Source organism: Astyanax mexicanus, chromosome 4 (assembly GCF_023375975.1).
Source record: "Astyanax mexicanus isolate ESR-SI-001 chromosome 4, AstMex3_surface, whole genome shotgun sequence".
In the NCBI taxonomy this organism is placed as follows: domain Eukaryota; kingdom Metazoa; phylum Chordata; class Actinopteri; order Characiformes; family Acestrorhamphidae; genus Astyanax; species Astyanax mexicanus.
The window spans coordinates 55,064,318-55,087,872 of NC_064411.1; the positions used below are offsets into that span (position 1 = coordinate 55,064,318).

Genomic DNA, 23,555 nt, shown 5'->3' on the forward strand with positions numbered 1-23,555 from the left:
TACACAGTTATATAGATAATTACATAAATACATAAATAAATACATATGTTTAGTCATTTATTTGTATTTATTTTCTTCACTTTTTTTTTTTTACGTATCACCATATTTCTTTATTTATTTATTTCTGTATTTATATGTTAATTAGTTAGGCGGTCCATTCCTCGCTGAGTATATTGTTAGTGGATTAAAAAGTGAATTTAATCTCTCATTTAAAGCCCCAAACTCTTGTTAAAAACAGCTTAGATTGTAAAGTAGATAAATAAATAATCCTATTTAAAAATAAATAAATACATACATTTTTCTTTTATTGTTTTATTGATGAATTTCTACATTTCTTCACGTATTTATTTACGTACCACCATATTTCTTTATTTATTTATTCCTGTATTTATATGTTAATTAGTTAGGCGGTCCTTTCCTCTCTGAGTATATTGTTAGTGGATAAAAAAGTGAATGTAATCTCTCATTTATAGCCCCAAACGCAAAACAAAAAATAAATACACAACTATATGTAAACAAATACATAAATAAATATATAAATAAATACATACGTACATTAATACATAAATACTTCAATAGATACATACATAAATGAATAAAGGCATTTTGTACTGAAAAAAATAATATTTACTTTTATATCAGAAATATATTTTTACATAATATGTTTTATTTGATTTTTAATGGACTGCGTAATATATTGTATAACAATACAATCAAATATTGACATATTGTCCAGCTGTGATCATAAATATATTACAGTCTCATGATGCTGTTGTGGAGACATCATCAGAAGGGGAAGCCATATCTCAAATCTCAAATCCTTCTGTTAACCCGGAAGCTGACTACATAGTGAACAGGGGAAAGATTTGGGACGCGCCCCCGCGCGATTTGTTTTGAAGGCAGAAAGCATGGACGCCGGGGAGAAGAGGAGAGTTCGCTCCTCTAAAGGCAGAAAGAAAGGCGAGTTAAAGCTGTAGTTTAATAAATAATGATGTTATTAATGTGGATATTAATGTTAAATATCTATATAAAGTATAAACTGTACAGAAAGCTCATTTATCTGGGTTAGTTAGGCTGTGGGTAACTGAACTCTGATGACTTGCTGGTTTCACTCTCAGCTCTGCTTCAGTTAATGAAGGTTTTTTGTGTATTTTTTTCCCAATTAAATAGTAATAATTTTAATAATGTTTTATTTATTGTGTGTTACAGGAGGGAGGGATCCTCCAGCCAGGTCAGCTGCTGAGGAGGCCAGGAGGTAAGATAATATAACTATAATTAAAAAAATATATAAACTCATATATTATTATATAGATGTAATAAACATAGAGTGATCTATTATAAGTGTTTATTTCTTTTATTGTTGATGATTATGGCTTACAGCCAATGAAAAAACCCAAAAATCAGTATTTCAGAAAATTAGAATATTATATAATAAGACCAATTCATACTTTTGGTACGCAGTGTGGTCAGTGTGAAGCCAAGTCCTGCTGGAAAATGAAATCCACATCTCTATAAAAGTTGTCAGTAGCAGAGGGAAGCTGTAGGATATGAAGTGCTGTAAGATTTTGTGGGAAAACTGCACTGCACTGACTTTATTAGACTTGATATTAAAACACAGTGGATCAACACCAGCAGATGACAGACATGACTCTCCAATCCATCTGTTAACAGGAGGGAGGTTCTGAAGGAGACGCTGAGGGAGAAGTTGGAGTTGGAGAGGAGGGCTCGGCACGTTGTGGAGCGTCTGCTGGACGATAGCGTGACGGAGGAGCTTTTAATCGACTGTGTGAGATTACCGACTCGAGCTACTACATGAATTATACACAATTAGAGCTATTCTAATCATACATTTACCTCAGCAGTGCAATTCTATTAGCAGTGCTATTCTAATCTTAAATACACATACGCAGTCCTGTTCTACTCACAAATCTACCCAAGTAGAGCTATTCTAATTATATATTTGTAGGGGTGGGCAAAATGGCCCTAAAAAAATATCACAATATTTCATGGTATTTTTGCGATAACGATACTCTAATGCACTTTATATATCTCCATATGTCTCAAAAGTGCTGCAGTTAAATGAATGATACTGGACATATATAATATCTAGTCTCTAGTAGATGTTAAATGGGAAACATCCCAGTGTGAATTTTTCTTTTGCTAAAAACAGCAAGGGATATGGCACAATATTTCAGGGTGTAAAATTGTTCACGATATTCAAAAATGTTGGCGATAATATAGTGTACGAATTGAAATGTCACACCCCTATATATTTGCCTCAGTAGCAGAGCAGTAGTAATGGTGCTGCCATTGCCATTGAGGTAAAGTAAACACTATTATATATATATATATATGCCTTTTTAATACATTAATTATGCATTATTTTCTTTATATTTTTATATATTTTATATATCCTCTTGAGACCCTACGTCCTCATATGTGGCCATTAAATTTCTGCTTCTCTGCACCCTGATAATAAATTATTATAATAATTTTTTTAAACGTTGACCCTTTGGCCTCATATTGAGATACTGCCCATAGCAACTAGTATTATACTCAATTGATTAAAAAAAAAAGATGGCGGGAATCCCAATCAAAAGTTTTTACAGCCAGTCCAGGCAGATAAATGGTCCAGGTAACAATTCTTATTGAATTTTATGTTTGAAAGTAGTTAATTTACTTACTGTAGAGTTGGGTCCTTCTGATCCCAAATGGCAAGAATATAACTGTCCCCATATAAGGACAAAGACGAAGTTTATATTTTATATTTGGTAGATCCTGCTAATCTCCAATATCTAGGATATATTAAAAATATACACTAAGCAAAAGTCTGGGTCTGAAGAGGATATTCACAAAAGTGTTTTATTTGCTGTTTTGGTGTTTCAGGCTCGACTCATCACTCCAGCAAACTATAAAGATGCGGTGGAGGAACGCTCCATCGCTAAAATGTGTGGATATCCTGTATGTCCAAACAAGCTGACCAGTGTAAGAACCTTATTTATAATAACGGTGATTAAGCTCTGAGTGAGTGTGCTGGGTGCTGGATCACTATTCAATATATTATTACTATACTGTGCTGTTTAGCTTATTTTGATTGGTTGATTTGTTTCTGTTTTCCTCTTTTACATAATACAATTTTTAAGGGAGGTTTTTGATCTTAATATATATATATTTTTTTTTTTTATTTCTGTGTATTTAATTAAATATATATAATATTAAGTATATATAACAATTAAAAGTGTTCAATAAATAAAACACATACTTTGTTTAACTCTCAGCAAAGCCAGACAGTTTTGTTTTCCCACAAAATCTTACAGCACTTCATGCTTCTTCCCTCTGCTACTGACAACTTTTATGGAGATGCAGATTTCATTTTCCAGCAGGACTTGGCTTCACACTGCCCACACTGCTTCGCAAAAAAACAGTTGGTCTTATATAATGTTCTAATTTTCTGAGACACTGATTTTTGGGTTTTCATTGGCTGTAATCCATAATCATCAACAATAAAAGAAATAAATGCTTGAAATAGATCACCCTGTGTTTAATACATCTATATGATACAGCTCTTCACCATTTCAAAATTTCTTTCATTTTACCAAATTGAAAACCTCTGGAATATAATCAAGAGGAAGATGGATGATCACAAACCATCAAACCACCAAACTGAACTGCTTGAATTTTTTGCACCAGGAGTAAAGCAGTATAAAGTTATCCAAAAGCAGTGTGTAAGACTGGTGGAGGAGAACATGATGCCAAGATGCATGAAAAAAAACTGTGATTAAAAACCACCAGGGTTATTCCACCAAATATTGATTATTTCTAAACTCTTTATGAATATGAACTTGTTTTCTTTGCATTATTTGAGGTCTGAAAGCTCTGCATCTTTTTTTTTTGTTAATTCTACTCTAATATAAACCTATAAATTGCAAAGTCAGAGAAACTGATTCAGAAACTGGTCTCTTATTTTTTTCCCAGAGCTGTATATATATTTTACATTTTGAACTGAATTAATGAAATAAAGTAACTTTTCAATGATATTCTAATTTTTAAAATGTACCGGTATCATCCCAAAAAAATTGTTATGCTGTATGCTGTTATTTTATTGGGTTGTTTGCTCTCGCCATAGTCAGACGCCAATCAGCCAATGACTTACTGTAATGTATAGCAAGTGATAAAGTGATAATATGTTGAGAATGTGGGTATATATTGTAAATATGTCATATTAAATCCACTTGTGTGTTTGTGTGTTTCTCAGGTTCCTGCTCAGCAATATAAAATCTCCACCAAGACCAATAAAGTGTACGACATCACAGAGCGTAAGGTACAGCAGAGTGATGATAAAGAGGAACTGTGATTAAAACATCCATCTCATCCTACTGTTACTGTAAAATACTGTAAAATACCCTGTTTTTCTCTGTTTCTCAGTGTTTCTGTAGTAATTTCTGCTATAAAGCCTCAAAGTCGTTCGAGGTGCAGATCTCAAAGTCTCCACTCTGGCTGAGGAAAGAGGAGAGGTAGTGATATTCTACTGTTATAGAAAAAAATAAAATAAAATATATATATATATATATATATATATATATATATATCATTTAAAAATTGCTTTTGTTAATAATAGAGGATTAAAAATGTGATTTAATGTTATAAATGTTAGATACCAGAGTTTGATACCATTAAAAACTAATTCTCTGTCTCTGTTTTCTATTTAGACCCTCTGAGATCAAGCTGATGAAAACTGGAGATGGGTATGTAATAGTGCACTCAGTCCTGTTACTGAAACTCAGTCCTGTTACTGGCACTTAGTCCTATTACTGAAACTCTGTCCTGTTACTGGCACTTAGTCCTATTACTGAAACTCAGTCCTGTTACTGGCACTTAGTCCTATTACTGAAACTCAGTCCTGTTACTGGCACTTAGTCCTATTACTGAAACTCAGTCCTGTTACTGAAACTCAGTCCTGTTACTGAAACTCAGTCCTGTTACTGAAACTCAGTCCTGTAACTGAAACTCAGTCCTGTTACTGGCACTTTGTCCTATTACTGAAACTCAGTCCTGTTACTGAAACTCAGTCCTGTTACTGGCACTCACTTCTGTTACTGGCACTCACTTCTGTTACTGGCACTCACTTCTGTTACTGGCACTCACTTCTGTTACTGGCACTCACACCTGTTACTAAAATTCACTCCTGTTACTGAAACTCACTCTTGTTACTGTTACTGAAATTCACTCATGTTATTAAAACTCATTTCTGTTACTGGAACACATTCCTGTCATTACAACTTACTCCTGTCATTGAAAATCACTCCTGTTACGTGCACTCACTCCTGTTACCAAAACTCATTTCTGTTACTGGCACTCACTCCTGTTACCGTTACTGGAACTCACTCCTGTTACTGTCACTCGAACTCACTACTGTTACTGTTACTGGAACTCACTCCTGTTACTGTTACTGTAACTCTGGCCTGTTACTTGAAATCGCTCCTGTTACTGGAACTCGCTCCTGTTACTGGAACTCGCTCTTGTTACTGGAACTCGCTCTTGTTACACGCACTCACTCCTGTTACTTTTTATGTTTTGTGTAATAGGAATAAGTTTTTAACATAAAAAACAAAAACATGAAAAATAGCTATACGGCTGCTATGCTAACAGCATGAGGACACTGGGCGCATTCTAGTGATATTTTAAAAATAAACCAATAAGATCTAAGAATTAATTTAGGTAACAGGACTGAGTGTTGAGATTGAGCTCCTCATTCAGAGTTACAATAAGATCAAATATACAAAAAAAACTAATGAGGGAACTTAAGTTTGGTCTTCCCATGATCTTCAGAACCAGAACCAGCTGATGTCACTTCCTGTTGTAGATGTGTCTTATAGAATGTCAGCTGTGGTACAGACTCTCACTTTATCATTTAGAATATTTTAATACATTTGGAAATTTATCTTTAGCCCTTTTGAACCTGATGCATTAAATGGAACCTGTATATGTTGAAAGGTTGTGAGGTGTTATCTTGTTGTGTTATTATGTTCAGAGGCAGCTCTGGTCTGGAAATAAAGCTGACTGACAGACCAGTGAATGATGGGGACATCGAGAACCCGAACCCAGAACATTCAGAGCATCGTGGAGGCTCCAGTGGTCCAAGCGACAGCAGCGATGTCGAGCAGGACTTCGTGTCCAGCGTGGTCTCTGGAGAGTCTCGTCGGAAGCCTCGGGTGCACTGGGGAGAACTGCCCAAACGGGATGATGTGAGTGGACACGGGAGGTCAGAGCATGGACACCGTCCTCCACGGGAAAAGAGACAGCAAAATTTGGGAAAAACAGAGACAGAAACCAGTAATAATCCAAATGAAACATCTTCGAGGCCTTCTCCAGAAACGTCTGACCTTCATACTGTTCCCTCTTTGGTGGAGAAAGACAAAGATACACCTGTGGAGGAGACTAGGAAGCTTCTGGACCAGGTAGCTCTGTCTGACAGTCCTCTATTAGCTAACGCTAATGAAGACACCAACGTCACTTCTGGCACCAACATCGTCAGTACTGACATCAACATGAACACCGCTTCTTCTGGCACCAACGTCAATACAACTTCTTCTGGCACCAACGTCAACGCCGCTTCTTCTGGCACCAACGTCAACGCCGCTTCTTCTGGCACCAACGTCAACGCCGCTTCTTCTGGCACCAACGTCAACGCAGCTTCTTCTGGCACCAATGTGAATGCCGCCTTATCTGGCACCAATGTCAACGCCGCTTCTTCTGGCACCATCCCCACCAACGTCACTTCTGACACCAACCCAAACATCTCTCAGGTGGGCATGAGTAAGAAAAGTGCTGCCGGACTCAAAAACGTTCTCCAGAACCACGTCAGAACCAAGACCGAAGTTCCGGCGGTGAAACTGGGGCTGCTGCAGAACCTCAGGATCACCTTGAGCGAGTGGAGAACCGAAGAGACCATGCGGTTCCTCTACGGCCAGGACTTCATCCCGCAGCCTGAACCTTCAGGACAGGTTGAGGAGGAAGAGGAGGAGCTGGATGAAGATGATCTGGAGGACGTTGAGGAGGTAGCAGAAAGGGTTAAACGCCCTGCAGGGGGTCCGGCCCGGTCCACCGCCTCAACCCCGGATTTTAATAGGCTGAAAAAGGAGGCGGAGCTTCAGAAGCTCAGGGTGAAGGAATTCTATAAAGGGGTGTGTCTTCTGCCTGAGGGGGCGGAGACTGAGGTCAGGGAAGAGAGTGACAACACACTACAGGTAAATAAGACACTTCTTTATAACACAGTTACTGTTTTTTTACTTCTGTTTTTCTACTTCTATAATTTCTACTTAATTCTATTTCTTTTATATACATTGCCAGGAGCCAATAGAATATATAGAACTTTAAATTTCAAATTCAGAACATGATGCAAAAAATGTTAATAACAATGTAGAAATATAACGAAAAAAGAAAATTAATTGTTAAAATAACTTTTCATTCTCCTAACAGCAAAAAGTAAAAAAAAAAAATCTATTTTAAATTAAGTAAACAAAAAGGAATTAATAATAAAGTAAAAATACACATTTCAGTCTGGTAAATACAGTAAATCAGGTGTAAATAAAAACGATTTTAATTTTGAAATGGTTAGGAAATACACATTTAAATATGTTAAACTGTTTTAGATTTTTTTAAATCTGTAAATTAGTAGGAATTGCTAATAAAAATGTTTTTAATGATGTTGAATTCAACTAATTAATAAATAAGAATTGCTAATAAAAAATGAAGAATAATCAAATACTAATTAAATAAATACATAAAATTTTGAAGAATTAAGTCTTCTAGGTTCTGTAAATACAAACAAATTATTAACCAACTAATTCAGTAAATATGTAGAAATGTGGCCTGTAAAATGTGAAAATTAATATTAAAGAGGTTATGTTAACTTTGTATATGACTATACACATTATGACATATATAAAAAATACAGATCTGATCATTGTTTTGCTAAAAAACACAACATTTGGCTTCTTTAAAGAAATTAGATGGTTCATTGCAATTAGTAAAAATGGAAAAAAAAAATTATTTAATTAGATTTTAGTTTTAATCCTTCATGCAGAGTCCTGCAGTGGGCGCCATATTCAAGCCTTTCAGACTCAAACTCATTCATTTCTCTGTTAAACTGCAGTAACGCTGTGTTTCTGCAGGGTGGCGCTAAAGATCCTCCCCTGCCGCCGGTGGATTCTCACGCTCAGCGGCTCATCCAGAAACGCATCGCAGTGGAGAAACTCAGCAGGAGGTCAGTATTACACATATAATATGATTTATTATTATTAAACACTAAAAAATCATCTTTATAATGTTTATAAAGCTTTAGATTAATTAGGAACTTTTAATTTTAATGTGTGATCTGCAGTATTGTTATTAATCAGCTGATCTGTTTTACTTTTATCTTCAGTCAGTGCTGGATATGATTCAGTAATGATATGAAACTAATATGTAATAATTTATGTAGTCGTGAGATTTGGGAACTGAAGCGTTTCAGAGAAACAGGAAAATAGCAGTCGTGCAGCTTTACGCGTTTTCTCTTTCCTAAAAGTTACAAACTAAAGATTACTTTGGGAAAAGATTGCAAAGTTATAAATGAATATTATTAAAGATCTATTTTAGCCTTTATTATAACGCACAACCAAGATTTCCCAACCACAATCTACCAAACCTTATTATTCCCCAACTTTAACCCTATTAACCCCCAATACAACCCTATTAACCCCCAATACAACCCTATTAACCTCCCCAAGTCAAACCAGTTAACTCCCATTAGCTGCTTCAAACCATCCATATTAACCATTCCAATCATAAACTATTAACCATTCTAACCATACCATATTAATCCTTCTCAATTAATCATTTTAACCATTCTCAATTAATCCTTTCTGCCCTACCCCTATTAACCCTTCTCAATTAACCCCTCCAACCCAACCTTATCTCTTTCTAATGCTATTCTAACCTATTAACTCCAGTTAAATTCTGTTAATCCCAAGCCTACCCTGTTAACCCTTTTGAACCCAACCCATTAACCATTCCAACCATACCATATTTATCCTTCTCAATTAACCCCTTCCAACCCCACCCTATTAACCCTTCTAAATCTACCATATTAACCCTTTTCTACCTTATTAACCCTTCGAATTCTGCCTTACTAATCCTTCTCAATGAACCCTTCTAATTCTGCCTTTTTAACTCTTCTCAATTAACCCTTTCAACTCTACCTTATTAACATTTCTCAGTAAACCTTTAAGCCCTACCCTATTAACCTTTGTCAATTAACCTTTTTAGCCCTACCCCTATTAACCCTTCTCAATTAACTCCTCCAACCTAACCTTGTTTTCCCTGTCTAATGCTACTCTACCCTTCTAACCCCAATTCAGTTCTGTTAACCCAAGCGTGCCCTGTTAACCCTTTTGGATCCAACCCTAATTACCCTACCCTATTAACCCTTCTCAATGAACCCTTTCAACTCTTCCCTATTAACATTTCTCTGTAAACCTTTCAAATCTGCTATCCTATTAACCTTTGTCAATTAACCCTTTCAGCCCTACCCCTATTAACCCTTCTCAATTAACCCTTCCAACCTTATTAACACCTTCTAGTCATACCCAATTAACCCTTCTCAATTAACCTTCCAACCCTACCCTATTAACCCTTCTCAATCAACCCTTCCAACTCTACCCTATTAACCCTTCTCAATCAATCTTTCCAACCCTAACCTATTAACCCTTTCAGTCCTACCCTACTAACTCTTCTTTATTAACCTTTCCAACTCTACCCTATTTACCCTTCTCAATTAACGCTTCCTACACTGTTAATCCATCTAATTTAACCCGTCCGACCCTACCCTATTAACTTTTCTCTTTTAACCTGTGCAACCCTGTTAGTCCTTGTGAATTAATCTGTCCAGCCCTACTTTATTAACCCTTCTCATCCAAACTAGCTCAATTGACTCCTCCAAAACCAGCCATCTTAACCCCTAAAACCCTACACTATTAACCCTTCCCAACCTTACAAACCCTTCCCAACACAGCCCTGTTAACCCTTGTCAACCCAACCTTATTAACCCTTCTAAACTCTACCCTGTTAACACTTCAATCAGGCCTACCCTGTTAACCCTTTTGAACCCAACCTTGTTAACCCTTCTCAACTCAACCATGTTAACTGTCCAACCCAGCTCTATTGATGCAGCCATAACACCTCTAATCCTACCCTATTAACCCTTCTTAAACCAACCACGTTAACCCTTCCCAACCCAACCAAATAACCTTTCTCTACCCAACCCTTACATGTTAACCCTTTTAAACCAAAGCCTATTAGCCTCACCCAACCTCACCAACCCAGTCCTATTAACCCTTCCAACCCAGTCCAACTCTAGTAAGCTTTTAGTGGTAATTGCACACATCTATGCTTCTTCTAATTGTCTGTGATTGTTCTGTGTTGTGATTTAGCTTACAGGACATCGTTGGGCCTCTGCGTTTGACCATGAATGACGTCATGAACGACCTCAACAACTTGGTCAGGACCTTCAGGTGAGCAGGATCTCTCAGTGCCCAACTATAAAATCTATAAATATACATTTAATATACATTTAAGTAATGTTTAATACACAAGAACAGAATTCAATGACCTCACAGAAAATATATTTGTCATATTTTCCTGTAACTAATATGTATATATTAATATATTCCACTGAGTTACCAGAATATAGAGCTGTTATATCTGTGAAAGCCATCAGCGGGACTTTTCAGTCATAAGTGTGAGATTATTTTCGTCGTCTCACAGTCCTGAATGGTGATTGGTCGGAGAGGTGTTGAGACAGGAAGTTGTGGGTCACACTCTGCAGTGGATTTATAGGGGGGCTGAAGGAGCACTTCACTCAGAGCTTCCAGGAATTCATCTGCTCCCGCTGAGGGTCACTAAATCTCTAAATCTGAGCCTCGCACACAAAAGCACCAATCGAGCGTAACATTATGACCACCTCCAGCTCTGCTGATCATTTAGAAGTAGCCAGGGGCAGGTTTATGGGATTTATGGGGATTTATGAGGTGGCAAGAGGGGGGCAGGAATACATCAGAGTGTGTAAGTGTTTGTGTGCAGCACGAGTGCTAGTTTTAGCCTGTTAGCCTGTTAGCTTGTTAGCTCGCTAGCATGTTGTTGGTTTGGCACTGGTTGCGGCCCTTTGCAACCATTGTAAATTTCAGTAATTCTCATCAATCCTTTCACTACAATATTTTTTACTATGGAAAATTATAAAAATAGTAATTCACAGTCGTTTTAAAATTTAGCTTTAATCTTTAATTACTGACCAGGCAAACAATACATGCTATAGCTTATAGCAAAATAAGATTTTTAGATTTTTATAAGCTCAAAATTGGCATCACAACTATACTAAGAACCAAGCTTTCATTATAACTTATTCCGTTATAATTTACTGCTGTTACTGCAGGAGATTCGCTCTCGTGAAGTGTCAAATTGGCCATAATAACTTTTCCTTTTTAATTCTGGGGTGGCAGCAGGGGTGGCAGGGTTTTCTTTTAGGGTGGCAGCTGCCACCCTATGCCACCCTGGTAGATCCACCAATGGAAGCAGCTATTATTATTTGGGTCACTGCGATTTTGAGAATGGTTCACCACTCAAATAAAATATAGCACAGATCTTATACCATGGGGAAGTAAGGGGTGGGCGATATGGCCCTAAAATATTATCATGATATTCGCAATAACGTTTTTTTTTCAAGAATACACTACCGCAACAAACTGATTTTTTTATTTTATTATTGCATGCAATTTATATCACATATTAAAAAATACAAGAATTTGATCAAATTTGTAATAGAATGATCCAGAATGTCATGATACTAATAATACTAATGTTTCACTCCAAATATCTCCAAATATCCAGGATTAAAGTAAAATAAATGATACTGGACAGATATAATCTCTAGTCTCTAGTAGATATATAATGGGAAATGAGAACAGTGTGTTTTTTTTTTCTTTTGCTAAAAAACAGTAAAAAAAAAAAAAAAAAAAAGTAGTACCCTGATACTGTGATAAATAGAGGTGGGTGATATGGCACGATATTTTTAGGGTATAATATCGTTCACGATATTCAAAAATGTTGGCGATATTATTGAGTACGATATGAAATGGCACACCCCTATGGGAAGCCTGTTAATTTTTCTTTTAAATAGAGAACATGTGTTTGTTAGATGGGCAGCAGAGCAGAGTACGTTGGTTTGCTCCCATACAGTGAAAAAAAATGCCAATTTCTCTCTACTGATGCCAAATGGCTTAATTTTTGGTTCCACCAGGTGCTGCAACACCTGTTAGCATGGGCTCTGCTGCAGTGTTCAGTAGGTGTCTGAGCTCCAAGAGTCGGCATTATATCCATTATATCCTAACTGTGCAATAGGGCAACTTCAACCTGCTGTTCCTCAAAACTGTTTCTCAAATTGTGGCATTATTTGGAGTGAGCCCTGGTACCAGTATCCCCAAACTAAAGACCATATAAGTTCCTTAGTAGACTGCCCTGCGCTTTTAACCACCAGAAATAACTTTTATAGGTTTACAAATATAAAATAACTGTTTAAAAAGATTCTACCAGCAAAAATACTTAATTTTCTGGAAGTCCTTCGTATGAAGAAACTGATTTGAGTTGTGATTCCCAAGTCACGAACATTGTAAATGCCATAAAATAGCCAATATGTTGCTGATAAGACACAAAACACTAACAAACAAAATAAATCCATATAAAAGGAAGATGCCAGAGACCCAGGTCCCAAGAAGATCCTCAAACACCAAAGGAGTCAATGGCAGAATAAGCTGTTTGTCATTGGCAGAGAAGATTTGGCTAATTTTTCATGGATGCAACCTCAGCATATACTCAGCTCTGCTGCTCATCCCACAAATGCATGTTCCTTACAAATGTTCTGCATTTAAAAGAGAAATTAACAGGCTTTTCAATGGTATGCGGTTTGTTACAACAAAAAAATCCAAATCTACCATGATCTACCAAACACAAATGTGCTTATATTTTGTGCTGAACATTGAAGAACAGAAATAAGAATATTAATAAAGTATGCAGAGAAACAGATACAGAACTACAGTGCTATATGATCAGTGAAGCTGAAACTGTAAAATGTAACTAATAAGATCATAAATGTGCCATAAACCTTTTCCAGGCTGACCAACACTAACATCATCCACAAGCCTCCTGAATGGACCCTGATTGCAGTCGTTCTTCTGTCAGTGTAAGTCTCTTTTTTTTTCTTGGTCTTTCTGTGAAACAGTCTAAAAATTATATGTTAACTGCATGACAAAACTGCTATTAGGAGGGAAGTTTTAGGACGAGTATTGTTTTGTTAAAACAAAGCACATTGGCGTCTTTGGCAATGTTGAGTTGGTGTTAAGAGTGGTCGCCATAATGGTCTGCGTTCATGCAGTCCTGCGTTGTGCATGCCGTCTGCCAATGGTGCTGGCACTAGCAGAATTACCCAAACTGCCCTAACAGTTTATAGGTATCAGAGAAAGTTCCTAGAGCCCTTTCCAGAGTATTTTTCTAGGGCATTCTTTTAGAATGTTTTCACCGAATATATATCATCTTCTTGAAACATCTCGACAAAGCATCTCTCCAGAGCCTTTTTCCATAATCTTCCAAAACATTTAATCAAATGGTTTTCCCAGAGCATCTATCTGCCCAAAGCATCTTTCCAAAAAGTGCCTTTCTGGCACCCCTACCTAGGGTAGGACGTGTTCCCTGAGTGTCCCAGAGCGCCTTCCCCGAGTGCCTTTCTAAAGCACCTTCCCAAAGTGTCTTCCCAGAGTGTCTTCCAAAAATCATCTTCGCCAAAATGTGTTTTCCCAGAGTGTCGTCCCCAGAGCGGCTTTGTCTTTCCAGAGCACCTTTTTTCAGAGCACCTTCTTCCCAGAGTGTCTTCCCAGAGAGCACCTTTCCAGCATGTCTTCCCAGAGTGTCTTCCCAGAGAGCACCTTTCCAGCATGTCTTCCCAGAGTGTCTTCCCAGAGAGCACCTTTTCAGCATGTCTTCCCAGAGTGTCTTCCCAGTAAGCACCTTTCAGGCATGTCTTCCCAGAGTCTCTTCCCAGAGAGCACCTTTCCAGCATGTCTTCCCAGAGTGTCTTGCCAGAGAGCACCTTTTCAGCATGTCTTTTCAGAGTGTCTTCCCAAAGAGCACCTTTCCAGCATGTCTTCCCAGAGAGCACCTTTTCAGCATGTCTTCCCAGAGTGTCTTGCCAGAGAGCACCTTTTCAGCATGTCTTTTCAGAGTGTCTTCCCAAAGAGCACCTTTCCAGCATGTCTTCCCAGAGAGCACCTTTTCAGCATGTCTTCCCAGAGTGTCTTCCCAGAGAGCACCTTTTCCAGCATGTCTTCCCAGAGTGTCTCCTTAGAGCGTCTTCCCAGAATGTCTACCCAGGATGTCTTTCCAGAGCACCATTTTTGAGCGTCTTCTTGCCAGAGCATCTTCCTCTCAGAGCATCCTTCAAGAGTGTTGTGCATGCCGTCTGCCAATGGTGCTGGCAATAACAGGATTACCTATAAACAGTATCACTACTTTTGCGATATGACTAATGTGCATGCACACAACCAATAAAGATGCTAAAATGATATATTGTGCAGCCTTAATATAAAGATTTAATCAGTCTGCAGTTTCATCATGCACCTAAATTGCCCTTTAATCTTTATCATATTAGACATCCATGAGCACAGATTAAAAAGATAAATATTTCAAACTATATTTGAGATATGAGATATAGCTAAGTCCAGTGAATCCGTGCAGTAGTTCTGGGGAAGGTACTACGTGTGTTGGTATTTGCTGAAGGTTTTCCGTGGAAGAAAGGGCAGTGTGTGCTGTGTAAAGGCCCAGATTATGGAGCTGGAGTGTTGTGGTGTTATCTGATGACGGCTGCTGATTAGAGTTTATGGCGGTTTGGTGACCTGCTGTGCGGCGGCAGTGAAAGTATGCCGTAGTGAACTCGGCAACAGCTGGACTGCAGGAGCCTCGCAGAAACCGACCGAGGAAATCAGGGAGCATTGTTTTCCCTGCAGGAACACCCAGTCAGTAAAGCCATTACACCAGAGTGATTTGTGTATGTGTGTGTGTGTGTGTGTGTGTGTCTGAGAACACAAGTATCGTCTGCACCAGTGAGCCAAACATTGTGACCTAATGTAGCCAGCTAGCATGTACAGTTATATTAGAACATTGTGACCACCTACCGAATAGTGAAAATAACCAACTTTGGTTTAGAAGACACTTGTGAAACACAACTGTTTATGCCTATGGATGAAACTAGCAGCTTCTTATATGCTGCAACCATTTGCCCAGTACTCAAATTATCTTTCTTCTCAAAACACTTACTCAGAGCATCTTTGTAGAGCGTCTTTCCAAGCACCTTCCTCAAACCACTCCGAACAACAGGTGCAGTATAGCAGAAATAAGTATGCTTGCTCCATATTAAGGTTTTCATGGGTAGCATGTATCAAACTGACTTCAATATAAATGGCTGTACCTACAGTTTCTAGTATTTTCAGAGCCTTCTCTCCATGTTTTCATTCAATATCTTCTTGGAACATCTTGCCAAAGATGTTCCAAGCATCTCTCCAGAGTATCTTTCAAAATATTTCCAAAAAGCATCTTTCCTGATCATTTTTCCTGAGCATCTGCCCAAAAGTGCCTTTCCAAAGTGTCTTTTTGGAGCACCTTCCTAGGGCGTTCCCAGAACATCTGTTTGGAGAGTCTTCCCCAGGAATCTTTCAAGTGTGTCCTACGACAGGATCTTCCCAAAGCATCTTTCCAGAGCATCTTCCCAGAAAGTCCTCCAAAAGCATCTTACCAGTAAGTCTTCTGAGAACGTCTTTCCAGAGTGTCTTTCCAGAAAGTCTTCCCAGAGTGTCTTCTGTAATTCCACAATATGCTCCAGAGCATCTTCCCAGAAGGTCTTCAAGAAGTGTCTTCCTAGAATGTCTTCTCAGACCATCTTTCCAGAAAGTTCTCCAAGAGTGTCTTTCCAGAAAGTCTTCCCAGAGCGTCTTCCCAGAGCGTCTTCCCAGAGCGTCTTCCCAGAGCGTCTTCCCAGAGCGTCTTTCCAGTAAGTCTTTCCAGTAAGTCTTTCCAGTAAGTCTTTCCAGTAAGTCTTTCTTCCCAGAGCGTCTTCCCAGGCAGTCTGCCAAGAGCATCTTTTGGCGAGTCTTCCCCAGGTGCCTTCCCCAGGTGTCTGCCCAGACCACTTTTCCAGAGTGTCATACACAATATCTTCCCAGAGTGTCTTTCCAGAAAGTCTTCCAAGGGCATCTTTTCAGAAACTCTTTCAAGAATGTTTTTCCCAGGAATTCTTTCAAGCGCGTCTTTCCAGAAAGTCATCCAAGAGCATCTTTCCAGAAAGTCATCCAAGAGCATCTTTCCAGAAAGTCATCCAAGAGCTTCTTTCCAGAAAGTTTTCCAAAAGCGTCTTTTTATAAAGTCATCCAAGAGCATATTTCCAGAAAGTCTTCCAAGAGCTTCTTTCCAGATAGTCTTCCAAGAGCTTCTTTCCAAAAAGTCATCCAAGAGCTTTTTTCCAGAAAGTCTTCGAAGAGCGTCTTTCCAGAAATTCTTCCAAGAGTGTCTTTCCAGAAATTCTTCCAAGATTGTCTTTTCAGAAATTCTTCTAATAGCGTCTTTACAGAAAGTCTTCCAAGAGCTTCTTTCCAGAAATTCTTTCAATAGCGTCTTTACAGAAAGTCTTCCAAGAGCTTCTTTACAGAAAGTCTACCAAGAGCTTCTTTCCAGAAATTCTTCCAAGAGCTTCTTTCCAGAAAGTCATCCAAGAGCTTATTTCTAGAATGTCATCCAAGAGCGTCTTTCCAGAAATTCTTCCAAGAGTGTCTTTCCAGAAATTCTTCCAAGATTGTCTTTTCAAAATTCTTCCAAGATTGTCTTTTCAGAAATTCTTCTAATAGCGTCTTTACAGAAAGTCTTCCAAGAGCTTCTTTCCAGAAATTCTTCCAAGAGCTTCTTTCCAGAAATTCTTCCAAGAGCTTCTTTCCAGAAAGTCATCCAAGAGCTTCTTTCTAGAATGTCATCCAAGAGCTTCTTTCCAGAAAGTCTTCCAAGAGCATATTTCCAGAAAGTCTTCCAAGAGCATCTTTCCAGAAAGTTTTCCAAGAGCATCTTTCCAGAAAGTTTTCCAAGAGCGTCTTTCCAGAAAGTCTTCCAAGAGCTTCTTTCCATAAAGTCTTCCATGATCGTCTTTTCAGAAATTCTTCTAATAGCATCTTTCCAGAAAGTCTTCTAAGAGCTTCTTTCCAGAAAGTCTTCCAAGAGCTTCTTTCCAGAAAGTCTTCCAAGAGCTTCTTTCCAGAAAGTCTTCCAAGAGCTTCTTTCCAGAAATTCTTCCAAGAGCTTCTTTCCAGAAAGTCTTCCAAGAGCATATTTCCAGAAAGTCTTCCAAGAGCTTCTTTCCAGAAAGTCTTCCAAGAGCATATTTCCAGAAAGTCTTCCAAGAGCATATTTCCAGAAAGACTTCCAAGAGCTTCTTTCCAGAAAGTTTTCCAAGAGCTTCTTTCCAGAAAGTCATCCAAGAGTGTCTTTCCAGAAATTCTTCCAAGATCGTCTTTCCAGAAAGTCTTCCAAGAGCTTCTTTCCATAAAGTCTTCCAACTTCGTCTTTTCAGAAATTCTTCTAATAGCGTCTTTCCAGAAAGTCTTCCAAAAGTGTCTTTTTATAAAGTCCTCCAAGAGCTTCTTTACAGAAAGTCTTCCAAGAGCTTCTTTACAGAAAGTCTTCCAAGAGCTTCTTTCCATAAAGTCTTCCAACTTTGTCTTTTCAGAAATTCTTCTAATAGCGTCTTTCCAGAAATTCTTCCAAAAGCGTCTTTTTATAAAGTCCTCCAAGAGCTTCTTTACAGAAAGTCTTCCAAGAGCTTCTTTCCTGAAAGTTTTCCAAGAGCATCTTTCCAGAAAGTTTTCCAAGAGCTTCTTTACAGAAAGTCTTCCAAGAGCTTCTTTCCAGAAAGTCTTCCAAGAGCTTCTTTCCAGAAAGTCTTCCAAGAGCTTCTTTCCAGAAATTCTTCCAAGAGCTTCTTTCCAGAAAGTCTTCCAAGAGCATATTTCCAGAAAGTCTTCCAAGAGCTTCTTTCCTGAAAGTTTTCCAAAAGCGTCTTTTTATAAAGTCCTCCAAGAGCGTCTTTGCAGGAAGTCTTCCTGCAGATCCAGATTCCTCCTTTTTGGTCCTTAGGTGTGTCTACTGATATTAAGAGCATTAGAGCTTCAGGTTCTGCAGTAATACACTTCTATTATACACTATTAGATGTTGGTACATTGATTAGTACATTCTGCAACTGCAACTCATCCCAAAGGTATTGGATGGCCTTCCATCTCCATCACTCCAGAGGACCCAGTTCCTTGTTATTGTGCTCAACATATGCCATTGGTTTGATCTTTGGTTTGTTGGTTTATACCCCACCAGCCTATGCCCGGCCTAAAGCACAGTGACCTTAGGAACCTTGATTTAGCCAAACTAACACTTTTATTAGCAGGGGTTTATAGTAGAGATGATCTAGAAGTGGCCAGATTGCAAACAAGCAATAAACTTGATCTGTTGTTATATGTATGCAGTATATCTGTTCATAAAAATGCCCACCTCAAATGTAAATAGTGTGAACCCTCTCAGCAGGTCCACAGTGCTGGTATGTCTCGAGAAACAACAACGGCGAGATGGGTATTTTTGAGTGTGTGTGTATGAGTGTGTGTGGTGGCTCCGGGTGGTGTTTGTACTACAGCAGATGGTGTGTATGACTTCCACAGGTTTTATGAAGGCTCTGAGGAGTTCCGTGCTGCTCCCGTCTGAGTCAACACTCCCCCCCTGCCTTTATCTGGGCCTGATTGGTTACAGATCCGTGATAGAGCAGCAGCAGCATGGGAATTACTCCACCTGAGGATTTACACCCCCCACTACCCCCCCGCAGGGCTGATGAAAAACACGGCTCTGATTTATCATTGACTCCGGCAGGGCCGAACCACAGGGCTACTTCTGCTTCAGAACTACAACAGCTTTCACACGTCTGCTAGGTTTCTGGGAGCTCACTGGGTTTCTGGGGAGGGTTTGGGCATTAGCAGGGTTCTTCTTGGCACTCACTATTTTTTCTGGGCATTTACTGGGTATCTGAACATTCGCTGGGTTTCTTTTGGGCATTTGCTGGCTTTCTGGCCATTTGCTGGGTTTGTGGGGATTTGGCAGGTTTCTGGTCACTCGTTGGGTTTCTGGACCTTCGTTGGGTTTTTGGACATTTGCTGGGTTTCTGGGCACTCGCTGGGTTTCTGGGCACTCGCTGGGTTTCTGGGCACTCGCTGGGTTTCTGGACATTCGCAGGGTTTATGGGCACTCGTTGGGTTTCTGGGCATTCGTTGGGTTTCTGGGCATTCGTTTGGGTTCTGTGCACTCTTTGGGTTTGTGGACATTCGTTGGGTTTCTGGGCATTCGCTGGGTTTCTGGACAATCGCTGAGTTTCTGGGCATTCGTTGGATTTCTGGGCATTCACTGGGTTTATGGGGATTTGCTGGTTTATGGGCATTCACTGGGTGTCTGGACATTGTTTCTGAGCACTTGCTGGGTTTCTGGGCTCTCGTTGGGTTTCTGGATACTTCTGGATACTGTTTTTTGTGTGCGTTCACTGGGTTTCTGGGCAATTTCTGGGTTTCTGGATACTCGCGGTGTTTCTGGGAACTCGCTGGGTTTCTAGGCCTTTGCTGGGTTTCTCTTTTTTTTGGGCATTCGCTAAGTTTCTGGTTACTCACTGTGTTTCTGGGCATTTGCTGTGTTTCTGGACACTTACTGGATGAAGTGTCTTCTTGGTGTAAAATGTGCTTACTCTATATATATGTTAAGTCGACGCGTCACATTTGCAGTTGTGAGAAATCTACTTCCTCTAGTGAGATTGTAAGAAAGCAGTCAGCTGTTTTATGTTTCGTTTGTCTGCAGTGAAAATACAGACTAACATTAACTGATTTATAAGTCATAGTAGATTCTGAGTTTTCAGTAACAACTCAAAAATTCATAGTAAAAGTCTAAGAATCTATTATAGATCACACATTTACATTTGTGATTGTACATAGATACCAAATAATCTATAGCTGATATTGAACAATTCGTATTGAACAATTCATAATGGATCTTGAATTATGTTTATTGTGTTAATTTATAGTAGATACTGAATTCTAAGCCATGTCATCTGCTGGTGTTGGTCCACTGAGTTATATTAAGACCAATTTTTGGGTGGTTTTCATTGGCTGTAAGCCGAAATCATTAACAATAAAAGAAATAAACACTTAAAATAGATCACTCTGTGTGTAATACATCTATATAATATGTAAGTTCCACATTTACATATAAAGTTACTTTTCAGGGATATTCTGATGTTTTTTAAGATGCACTCGTATGTTAATACCTGCTCTGAGGGGGAGCCGGGTTCTCACCGCTGTTTCAGAAGTGATTTGAGATGCTGAGAGAGAAGCTTCAGCATCATTTCTAGATTTTTCTCACGATGTTCTTCTCTATATCTGCGTCTCCCACTGAGATTATGAATCAGAGGGTCACGTGGCCGCGTGGTTTTCCTTCTCTAAACGCTGTAAATATTTAGCGATGATTCTGGTTAACAGGCTGACGACGGCTCGGCCTGCTGCTCAGCGCTGAATACAGTTACACAATCTGTAGCTTAGATTAAAAGTTATGAAGATATAGAGCAGAGACCAGATAATCTCTTCAGAAGCTGCAGAGCATGACCTTTACAAGTTCAAATCATATTTAAGATCATATCAAGATAAACGGCATATTGAAGTTGTTGTAAGAATAATACCCTGATCGTGCATAACATTATGACCTTGTTTTTGCAACCATTATCTTTTTTTTAAGCTCTATTCTGAAATAATACTGTATTTTTTGGATTATAAGACGCACCAAATTATAAAGTGCATTAAGCAACACTAGTAAGGATGCTACATCGAAGTGAGCAAGGGTGTCGCCATGTTTCCCTTCTAATAAGGATGCTAAGGGAAGCACCTAAATAAAATAAACTATAATTCCTAAAAAAGAACATTTTCTTTTTAAGTTAAACAAGCGCTGGATGTTAATCTACACAGATTTCTCTCCTAAAACTGTTTATTTGGGTGAGTAAAGCGCTTCTGTTTGTTTACAGTAAGCTTAGATTTTCAATATTTTGCCTAAGGGTGAGTTTTCAGTAAAGTTTCTCCAGCACTAAGGCTGGGTGCAGCAGCATTAGCACTAGCTGCTAACCACTGTACTTCAGCAGAATGGCTTTGCTGCTCCTTAATAACTGACTGGTAGAATTCATACATAAGGAGCACCAGATTATAAGATTTTTGGGAAAATTAAAGGATTTTAAATGCCCCAGAACATCTTTATCCAGAGAAATGGCTCCGTTCTGAAGCTCTGGTGAAGTGAAAGTGTTGTGTGCTGTGAGGATGTTTGGGAAGACTTTAGCGTAAGAGCTAATCTAAAAGCCTCTAACACTGGTAGCTTCAGATTCGAGCCAGTTCTCTGGATAAAGATGTTCTGAGGTTGGCTTACTTTTCCACAGAATAGCAAGAGATGACTGTAGGGAGGTTTGAGTGGATGTTATTGGATTTTGCGCATTCAACCACAGACGCAGCTCAATCTTGTTTAGTTGTAGAGTTGAGCCCTATCTGGACGGGATTAGGGGGTAATTTTCTCTTTTATGGGGATTCTTATCCTCTGTGATTTTATTCCCGTCCAGAACGACCATGTACATGTTTTTCCCAGACGTCCTTTGAGAAAATTACAGGCACATCTCTGAGTTTCGTCTCCTCGCCTTTAATAAAGTAGCTTTTTGTCCACTGCCGCTCACCGTAATTACACTTTAGGTGCGCGTTTCCACAGAGATCCACGTAAAAACATAACAGCGAGTGGAAATGGAGGAGCTACTGAACGCGATGTCATGTGAACAGAGTACTTTTTCCACCTCTTTTTTAAATTAAATTTAAAAGTACCTTTACTCAAGTAAAAGTAAAAAAGTATTCAATTTAAAATTTACTTTGAGTAAAAGTTACATAGTCACTTTTAATTATTTGATGTAAAAAAGTAAAATCATAAATTAAATTGTTTTATAATGAACTATTATTCCACATAATAATTTGGGCCTTTCAGGCAGTATTTGTTCAGACCATCCCATAAAACATTTTCACGAACAAGTGGTACAGGTTTTCTATGATCCGTTTTTTTTCTTTACTGAGACTAAAAACTGTATTTTTATAGTTTTTTTTTTTTTTAAACAACTTTTACTCAGTAATGGGGCGTAAATTACTTGTCAAAATGTACTTGAGTAAAAGTAAAATTACTTATTCTAAAAATAACTTTAAAATGACAAATAACTCATAAAATTACAATTACAGTAACATGAGTGAATGTCATTCATTGCTTTCCACCTCTGCATGTGACCGAGAAAGCCAAAAAACTCACTGGTCCTCCTGTTTTTCCAACTCTAGTCCGGATGCAGGAGTTTTATCACTGAGTAGAAGTGGGAAATATTTAATATTTTTCACAGACGACCCCCTGAGAAACTAATCCCATTCAGATAGGACTTTAGACTGTACTTTAGGTGTGGTGTAGGTAGGTAAAGTTAGTTAGTTGGTTGGGTGTGTGTTGTGTTTTATTGGACTCGGTTGGGTTTGTGAGCTAATCGGCGGCTCTTTGTTTCCGTTCATGAATAATTTGGAGGCGGGAGGTACGATAGCTGTGTAATTAGCTGCTGCTGCTTTGTTGTGAGGAGATGAATAATGGATAGAGGTGCTGAAACAGTAGAGCAGATGGAAACCGAGCCGCTCTGGTGTTTTTCTCCTGACTGACGGACTGAAGAACTGAAGAACGGATGGTTTCTGTAGGGTTTGTCTTTTGAAGCATGACTGTCCTAAATACTCCAGTAGAAAACCGGGGTTTAAATGTATTTTTTGTGGGGTTTTTTGTGTGTTTTCTGCAGATTAACGGAAGTCTCGCCGCTTCTTAACGAGTCCATGGCCACGCCCTCTTCAGTGCAGTACATTTCATCTCTAATGAAGGAGCTTCAACTGGAGGACCAGGATCTCCAGAACCTCGTCCAGCTCTTCAGGCCACGCCCACAGATCTCCTCCACACACTTACACTGAATCAACACTGAGCGTTAAATACACCGGACTGAAATACGCTCATCAGTTAATTTCACATCAGTAAAAAATATGTGATTTTTTATATTTTGAAGAATTTGTCCACTTGTTTGCTTCAAAAATCAAGGTTTTTTTTAGAGGAGATAAGAGTTTCCTTCTGGAAAAATAAAATATCTGTTTCTTTACCTTTATTTCTGTCTTCTTGTCTATAGCAAAAAGTATTGCGACACACTCCTTAATCCAGGGTTTTTATGCGTACGGTCATGAAAAACCTGGAAAAAGTCATGGAATTTGAGAATAGCAATGGATAAGTTTGGGAAAAATAAAAATACCAAGAAAGTTTTGGAAAAATCATGGAAATTTGGT

General features: G+C 38.6%; 1 protein-coding gene across 1 annotated transcript; it reads left to right on the top strand.

The window, feature by feature from the left end:
- Positions 1 to 887: 887 nt before the first annotated feature.
- Positions 888 to 23,380, top strand: rpap2 (RNA polymerase II associated protein 2). The gene is made up of 12 exons (XM_049476630.1): positions 888 to 960; positions 1,210 to 1,255; positions 1,672 to 1,786; positions 2,887 to 2,985; positions 4,256 to 4,321; positions 4,426 to 4,514; positions 4,710 to 4,745; positions 6,032 to 7,247; positions 8,175 to 8,266; positions 10,470 to 10,550; positions 13,202 to 13,270; positions 23,027 to 23,380. Exons 1-12 carry the CDS (start codon positions 909 to 911, stop codon positions 23,190 to 23,192), a joined length of 2,127 nt encoding a protein of 708 aa, XP_049332587.1. The 5' UTR covers positions 888 to 908; the 3' UTR covers positions 23,193 to 23,380.
- Positions 23,381 to 23,555: the final 175 nt, after the last annotated feature.

Coding starts and splice junctions, on each gene's coding strand:
- rpap2 (XM_049476630.1), top strand. CDS start 909: ATGGACGCCGGGGAGAAGAGGAGAGTTCGCTCCTCTAAAGGCAGAAAG. Junction 1,256..1,671: donor GCTGCTGAGGAGGCCAGGAG/GTAAGATAATAT, acceptor ATCTGTTAACAG/GAGGGAGGTTCTGAAGGAGA. Junction 10,551..13,201: donor AACTTGGTCAGGACCTTCAG/GTGAGCAGGATC, acceptor AACCTTTTCCAG/GCTGACCAACACTAACATCA.